Source organism: Cynara cardunculus, assembly GCF_001531365.2.
Source record: "Cynara cardunculus var. scolymus isolate 2C chromosome LG 12, CcrdV1, whole genome shotgun sequence".
NCBI classification, from domain to species: domain Eukaryota; kingdom Viridiplantae; phylum Streptophyta; class Magnoliopsida; order Asterales; family Asteraceae; genus Cynara; species Cynara cardunculus.
Genome location: NC_037539.1, coordinates 39543020 through 39552294, shown reverse-complemented (window position 1 = coordinate 39552294; position 9275 = coordinate 39543020). Strand labels below are relative to the sequence as shown.

The 9275-nt window shown below is 30.5% G+C and overlaps 1 protein-coding gene across 1 annotated transcript; it reads left to right on the top strand.

The window, feature by feature from the left end:
• The first annotated feature begins 4191 nt into the window (after positions 1-4191).
• LOC112522962 (thaumatin-like protein 1) lies at positions 4192-5773 on the top strand. Its single transcript, XM_025132335.1, has 3 exons — positions 4192-4255; positions 4331-5003; positions 5123-5773. Exons 1-3 carry the CDS (start codon positions 4192-4194, stop codon positions 5430-5432), a joined length of 1047 nt encoding a protein of 348 aa, XP_024988103.1. The 3' UTR covers positions 5433-5773.
• Positions 5774-9275: the final 3502 nt, after the last annotated feature.

Here is a 9275-nt window from a genome sequence, read left to right as displayed (position 1 = left end):
CTCATGTGATTTCTCCCCCTTCGCGCAAAGCTTGATGTTTGAATAACTCGAATATCACCGTGCCTGATGTGTTTTCTTTTTGTGGCRTAAATMGAATCACCATCAACACCTAGACGAACCCGGTGGCTCCTAGGCCTTAACGATCTTCTCAAATGATTTCGCTTGTGGTCTCGTAGTCGGTAAGATGACCTTCTCCATCTACCAGTGCTGCTTATTTCCATGTCTGTATCCTGATCACTTCTGATACTCATGTCAAGCATTTCAATGTCTCTCAGATGTCTTTTGCGTTCACGTTTGACCTTACGCAGCATACGACATAGCCAATAGCATCCATGGACCCAGCCTAAGAAAATTGTCGACAAGCATGCCCAAATCATTTTGCACGAATTTCGACAAAGGCAATGACATACCCCAAGCTTGTACAACAAATACAGCAATAGCAGAACTGCAAACATATCAAAGAAAACAAAGCAAGATATGGGTTAAAAGGGATTGCCTTCAACTTCTGGTTTTTCTTCAGAATTTCATTAAACCCTACATGTATATAAAAAACAAACAAACCCAGTGTATACACCCGAAACTTAGGCCTGGGGTAAGATGTACATAAATGTTTTCAGTTGCATCAAGAGGAAGAGGCTGTGTCTGAAAGAATTTGAGGTGTGGGGTATAAAGCGCATGACATATGGGATACTGGGGCATGGAAATTCTAGAAGTCACAAGCTACATCAATGTCTATGTGTGCATACAGTCTAAAACAAAAGCAGAAAATTGAATGAAAAAGCAACATATGTTTGTTGTGATTCATATTTTATGTATCATACTTCCAAGATTTCAATTTGGTACCTGAGCCGTGACATCTCAAACATTTAAGTACCTAATTTAAATATGAGAATGCTTTTCATTTGGTTCACTTCCTATTTTGTGTAACGTACTTAGGGGTTGTTTACCAACAATGACCGGGTAAGCACGTAGCGGGTAAGATTCTGGGACCTTGGCATGTCTCTTACCGGGTAAGATTATTGGTTCTTGCCATGTTCGCCTAATAAGGTAGCAAGTGTTTGCCCGGTTAGCCTTTGGCAAACAGCTCCTTCTAATGTTGATATCATATCTTAAGTACCAAAATAAAGGTTTTAATAGTATGTAACACAAAATAGAAACCAGACTAAAGTACTTTATATCTTCATGGAATTTGCTCAAAACGAAAACAATTAAGGAAAGACATTATCCTACCATTCACGAATATAAAATAGAATATACTTACGCTCAAGTATTATCGTCTTTCTACCTTTTGCTTAATGTGCTCCATTGAAGAAAAAGAACCTATTAATGATGTCTTGTCTACTTTCTCTCATAGCCATAAAAATCAAGATTTCCGAGGATAGATCAATGCAGCATAGGATGTGCACACAGTACATCCAGTGTCCCGGCAAGGTTCAGAAAGCACCCCTGATTCCTTTCCTAGTTATAAAATTAAACACATTTTAACAAGTTCAATATTATAACAACTATCAAACTTTAAAAAGTTTATTGTTATAAAAATGTATCATGTTTTAGAATTGGTCATATTTTGTACAAAAGTTAACGTCATAAAAGGATTGGTTACCTTTAAAACGTATGCCTTTATTAAAAACCATCATGTTTAAAATTTGTAGTAAAAGGATATTATTTCTAAAGTTTCATTATGTTCTCGTGTTTGAGCAAAAAGAAAAAGAATGGAAAAAGAAAGTTTTTTATTTGTTTTCTTCGCAGGTATAGTAAGAGAAATGAATGAAAAAGAAATGAAAAGAGAACAATTATTCATGTTCTTAAATCGAAGAAAAAGGAAAGTGAAGATGTCACTTTTACAAGTATACCGTTCTCACCTTCCTTGTAAGAAGGTAATTCTGTCATAAATGATCAGATTTTTCGTTCAAACTTTTTTCCATTCCTTATTTTTCCGAGGAAATTTCTGTCTAAAAAGTTTAAAGAAAACATGGTCTTTTCTTTCTTTTCCTTCAAAAGTCTCGAGAACACGATATTAATGTTACGAACCATTCATTTGTCATGTTCTAAAGTTTAGAGAAAATGACGTATTTCGTTTTTTTCTTTTAAAATTATGATTTTTATCTCTATGGTTTACAATTCATTACTGTTTCCGTCCCTATACTTTACAGTTACAGTTTATGATCTTCTTGGAGCAAAATAATCATATTAAAATAATAGCAAAGTACCCCTACATATAAATACAAAACTATTTTATGATGCTGAAATTCAATTATTTTGTTGTTTGGTTATTGAAGGCAAATTTGAGTTTTTATGCCCAATGAGTCCCTTGGATATCATGAATATGCTCAATGCTGATATGATAACCATCGAAAAATACATTTTAAAGATGTATTTCGGATTTTTTTAAAACCCTTCTATATAATCTCATATTTCTCGGTACGAAACTTTGAAACCCAAATCCTTCCATCAAAACCTCTCGTTGTCGAATATATTAAATATTTTGATGATGCTTGAGAGGAACTTGATACGAGATTAATACTAGTCCAACATGTTCAATAGTGATGGAGCTCAATAGAATAATTAAACATACTCGATTGAGTCTGATACATGTTCGATAGTGGTAGCAACAATAACAAGAACCCGTCAAATATGATGCGGCATATGATGACATTGTTAATTGACAAGATACTTATCCACCATACATTTTCATCGTCTCTTATTCCATGGAATATGTACTAGATAAACGTTCAATAGAAACTTGATAGACATTCGATAAGATCTAAATTAAAGTTCGCTATTGTTGAAGATACACGAGGGAATTGAGTTTTATATGTTGGAGAGACTAACTAATGTTTTATGGTATGGAGGTCTACAAGAGAGGCTAGAAGGCCAAAAAGAGATAGTAAGCAAGAACTATTAAGCTCCAAAATGTAGCAAAAATGTTGGTGGAGCATGAAGAACATACGAAGGAAAAGTATATTGAATTGACGCTGTTTGTGGATGTTGATTTCTCCAATGTTAGGATGGATAATGAGTAGTCGATGCTTCAACCTGTGTCAACTTAATATACTTCTCCTTCCTATGTTCTTCGTGCACCAACAATGTCTTCTGCTACATTTTTGATGTTGACTGGTTTTTGCTTACGATCTCTGGTAGGACTGCCACCCTCTCTTGTTGACCTTGTACATATGTCATTTTCTTGATAACTCAGATGATGATTTTAGAAATACTCATATAAAAACTCACCTAAATGGGTATGTTATAGTTGGAGTAATCGACATCTTCAATCATCCATATCACATCTATCTATAGACATATATCATATATGGGTGATCGAAGAAAGATTTATCTTATTTTAAAGAACAAATGATACATATTGATTGTTTAAAAATAAAAAAGAGTTGATAGTCACATCTACGTTGGTCTTAGACCTCGATGCATCTTTTTTTTTTTTTATTTATTTATTTATCACAAAGAGCTCATCTTTCTCAATATTTCAACCATAAATAAAAGGAATGAAGATATGTTTTTAACATGTGTAACTCTAAATGTTTGTTTGTCGATTGTGAATGGAAGGCCTAATTTCCCATGATTCTCTCTAAACAAAATGTCTGTTAGTTACATCCTTATCTATAGGGATCGATAAACTCCGGACATTCTTGAAAATCCAAGAATCACCATCCACTTCCTTTAACACTATTTACATTTGAACATGTATGAAACAAAATAAAGTCAAAAAGCAACAACTAGAGTTCCTATAAAATTATATGAACTATTATCCAACGACAATCACACTGGTTATCTTCGATACAAACCATGAATAAGAGAAAATAAATAATACCTTTAATTATAGAATAAATAAATTGTAATTTCATATTAATTAGAAAAAACACATTCTTTAATTACGAAGCAATTAGTTGTATAAAGACCGAGAATGAAGCTCAGCGATGGTATTTTGGAGGACAAAAAAAAAAACCATCATTGTAGAATGTAGATAGTGGTCTCTTAAACAAATTGTTGTGTTTAATTTTAATTAGTAGATGGTTGTTTTTTTAGTGATGTGGGTCATACATGGTCTCATTTTGGCAGATATCGTAATAATTGATCAAGTAAATTAACCCAACATCTTCCGTTTCTCCTTCCTCCCCAAACTTGCTGCTCACTCACTCACTCACTCACTCCCTCACTCCCTCCCTCTGTTCAACCATGGATCTCCCCTCTTCTACTCCCATTTCCACCATCTTGCTTGCTTTACTTTTACTCTTCCCAGGTGATTTTTCTTTTTAGATCTGCCTTCTCTAATCTTCACTTGTGTTTCTTTCTCAAAGCTTTTATGTTTTCTCAGGTGGTGTTCTCGGAGCTACATTCACATTTGTCAACAAATGCGATTACGCAGTATGGCCAGGTATACTTGCCAATGCCGGAACTCCATCTCTTGACACCACTGGCTTCGAGCTCCCACAAGACACTTCTCGTTCCTTCCAAGCTCCCACCGGCTGGTCCGGTCGTTTCTGGGGAAGAACCGGCTGCAACTTCGACGGATCCGGCTCCGGTTCATGCCAAACCGGCGAATGCGGTTCTGGTCAAGTGGAATGCAACGGAGCAGGAGCCGCGCCGCCGGCAACACTGGCTGAGTTCACTCTAGGTACAGGAGGCTCCGACTTTTATGATGTGAGTTTGGTGGATGGGTACAATCTAGCAATGATAGTGGAGGCATCGGGTGGGTCGGGTTTGTGTGCAACCACCGGCTGTGTGAACGACTTGAACCAGCAGTGCCCGAGTGAGCTGCGCGTGGAGTCGGGTCAGGGATGTAAGAGCGCGTGTGAGGCTTTTGGAAGTCCGGAGTACTGTTGCAGCGGCGCGTACAATACACCGGCCACCTGTAAGCCGTCGGTGTATTCGCAGATGTTTAAGTCGGTTTGCCCTAGATCTTATAGCTATGCTTATGATGATCCTACTAGCACCTTTACATGCGCCGGAGCTGATTATACGGTGACGTTTTGTCCTTCTATGCCAAGGTTGGTTTCTTTCTTTCTTTCTTTCTTTCATTTCAACAAAGTGATATGCTATCATATGTTGTACGTTGTGTATCAAAAACAGTACATTTCAATGGATTTATTTATTTATATTTTTGCAGCCAGAAATCTTCACGAGACACATCTCCATCTCCTCCGTCGACCACCACCACTGATGGTAACGCTAACACCACCCCAAGCATAGAATCTGGATATGGATACGGTTCAATGACCGGGTCGGGGTCAGAAGGATCTGGATCAGTATCCGGGACGGGTTCAGAAGGATCTGGATCAATATCCGGGTCGGGTTCAGAAGCCCTTGAGGCTAATGGGTCATGGTTAGCTGGTTTAGCTATGGGTGGGTCCACAAGGACTCAGCCTTTGTATGCCACGCTCTCTTTTATGATTCTCCTTCCCTTTTTATTTGGCTAGCTTTTTCTCCAGAGCTGAAATATTCTAAATCCAGAACATGGTACAAGCTTCAATGAATAACGTACAAGATGCTATGAGGGCAATTGTTTGATTTTTGTTATTTTAGCTCTGGAAGAGAAATTCTGACCAAACTGGAGATGGGGCAAATATAATTGGACGATATTGACCTTGTTGTATGAAGGAGAAGGAGAAGGAGGTAGATGTGAGGGTGATATTTTCTAATAACGTTTGTTCTTAAAAGGAGATGTATCGTTTTGTGGGAAAGTTGTAATGTAAAAACATTTTTTAGGTTTGGTGATTTATTGAACGTTGATAATGGGAAAAAAATGGCTTATAAACTAGCTTTAACTTAGTTTATTTTTTTAAGTACATGCTTGGATTTGGATGTATATAAGTTAACTTATTGAAATATTATTTATATTAGTGTTTTGGTAGCTTATTGTTACTTTTTTTAATTATAGCTTTAATTATTATTTATTACTAGTAATTATAAAAAAAATTCAAAAAGATTTGACAAACTATTTTATTTTTGAGTGATTAAGTTAAATTATTTTTTTGAATAAAAAATTATTAAATTTTTTTATTTTGAATGATTAAGTCTTTGAATTATTATTTTAAAATAAAAAATTATTAAATTTTTTTATTTTGAATGATTAAGTCTTTGAATTATTATTTTAAAATAAAAAATTATTAAATTTTTTAGTTTTTATTGATTAAGTTTCTGAACATTTTAATCAATAACCCATTGTATTTCTACAAATTTGTTACCTATGTCATTTTAAACCAAAAAAATTTGGATTAATTGATTAGTAAAAGTTTAATGATTTATTTATTTATTTTAAAAAAATTTAAAGTTTTAATCAAGTAAAATGTGAAAGTTTAATAATTTTCTCATTCAAAAAAATAATTCATGGACTTAATCATTTAAAATGAGAAAGTTTTATGAATTTTTCATTCAAAAAAATAGTTTAGGGATTAAATCATTCAAAATGAGAAAGTTTGTTGAGTTTTCTTGGATGTAATCCCATTTAAATATTATAGATATCAATAAATATTAATTATCAATAAATATAAATTGAAAATTAATTATTAATTATTTTTAATACATTAATATTATTTACAATAATTATTAATTTGTAACAATTTATGTTCATATTATTATTCTTTTAATTATTATTAAATATATTTAGTTATCAAAACAACAATATAACAATTTTAATAATRTTTATGTAACATAAACCTTAAGGTTATGATTATTTTGTTTTATAGATAATAAAAATGTGTTAAATAATTTGAATAAAATATTTAATTTAATTGGTAAATATATTTTTGAAAAAAAATCAATAAATTAGGATATGTGATGTATATCATTTTTATTTTTATTCATATTATACGTAATAGTTATTTTAAATTCTAAATAATAGATTTTTTCTAAACTTGTTTTAACAAATTCAAATATTAGAATACATAATAACCAATTTGAAATTGTTTTAATCAATATATTATATTATTTTAATTTTTTTACCATTTTATATGTATTAGTTAATGTATTATATTGTTAGAGATTAATTTGTTTCAATTATATTTTGAAATTTTATAATTGATTAATTTTTTAAGATGCTGTTTTTGTCAAACACAATTTGTTCATCAGTTAGTTATAAGCTACCAACTAATTTATCAACTACCTGCTAGTTTATCAATTATCAATAAGGTAGTTTGTCAAACATAATCGATATGTGTTCAATATTTTCAAGCTATTACTTATGTAAAAGAAAGAAAATTACTTTAAATAATTTCTTTTACTTGATTTATTTTTCAAAACCCTACATTCAAATGAAATATAGTGGGTTTAATTCATTTTACATATTTGGCGGGTTGATTTCGATATTATTTCGTATTCCAAGTTTATTTGTGTTTGTGTTCCATAATATTTTCTTGTTTCGATATTATATCCCGTCTTCCAAATTTTGAAGTCGATATCTCTTCGTGATTAAAATGATAAAAATGTTAGTTCAAACTGAAATGATGTTTATCAAGCGAGATCATAGGTTTCTAATTATGTTGTTGCATTAATCATTGACCATTGTTGAAAAACAGTCATTACGGTTTAACGATACTGATGAGGAGAAAAAGGAAAACAAAGTATAAGAGTTAAAGATGTGTGTGGTGTTAAATAGGAGTATAGAAAACGAAGTTTGTGATTCAAAAGCATGTTATTTTACGACTTTGATAACCCTTTGTTTAAGGAAGGTTAATTTAAACAAGTAAATCCTATTTCAAAAATAAAATAAATATTAATAATATATATATGTCTTTCTTCACTTGTCCATTTTTTATATATTTATATTTTTGTTTTTATTTTTATTTTTATTTTTATTTAAGGGGATCATTTTCATGGCTTCAATCAAGTAGTTAATATTATTACCATGACTAGCCCCATAAAATCTTTGATAGTTCCTTTTGAAGTATTATTTTATATTCACTTTCATCCACTTAATGTTCCAATATCTTAGCTTTTCTCTTAACAATACACCAATAGCTTTTGTCTAGTATACAATATACTCGTATATACTCAAAGCAAGCTACATCTTGATTTTAATATTTAATTTTATTTTTTATTTCAGTCGATATTATAATATGATTTTATGTGATTTTAAGAAAACGATGATGTTTTTGTTTTTGAATAAAATATAAATTTGAAGATATCATAAAAATTTGACAAATTTATTATTTTTATGTAATTTTTTAATTCAATTTTTTGCCTCATTTTTGTGTAATTTTTCAATTCAAATTTTTTTATTATAATTTAATTTAGGTGCAATAACGAGGTAATTTATATTTGGTTTAATAATATATTTTTTTATAAATATAATAATTAATTATTTTGAACTCGATAATTATTCTAATTATATTTTAGATTTTTTATATTTTAAAAAGAGATGTTTATTCTTTATTTGATTATATTTATCCGCAGTTAGTTATACGAATTCAAACRTCGAACTTTAATAAGTTGTATTTATGCATATTTTACTTGTAATCTTAAATTTTAAGTAATATGCATCAATATACAATATTTTATGCATAAAAAATGGATTTTAAGAGTTTTTGTCAAATGCTTTATAATATAGTATAGATTTAATAATATAACTTTCTTATAACGATAATATTTAATTCTTTTGTTAGAACTCGTTAAATATCCTAATTATATTTTAGATTTTTTATATTTTAAAATGAGACGTTTATCCTCTATTTGATYATGTTTATCTGCAGTTAGTTATACGAATTCAAAAATCGAGCTTTAATAAGTTGAACTTATGCATAATTACTTGTAATCTTGAATTTTAAGTAGTGTTAAATGCATGAAATAGCAACCTACTTTCATAAAATTTCTTATTATAACATTCTATTTTTGTTTTTCTTTATTATAACAATGTACTTTCAAATTATTTTTTATTAAGACATTGTACTTTAAAAAATGTACCCATAATGGCAATGAGTTACCTGTTACCTTTTAAACCGGTTAACCCTTTGACTTTTTTGTTTGTGTGGCTTTAATGAGATGATGTGGATGACACATCATTTTGATAACTTAATTAAAATTAAAATAAAACCTATTTTAAATTAGGGGTGGGCTAATGGCACCCCAAGGGTTTACCAATGGGGGAGTGCTATTGGCACCCCTTTGATAGGGGTGCCAAATACATTGGAAATTGAACCTCATTAAAAAAAGATAAAAAATAAATAAAATAAAATAATATAATATATTTTATTATTATTACTTTTTATATTAATATATATCCTATAATTTATATATATATATATATATATATAATTCCTTATATT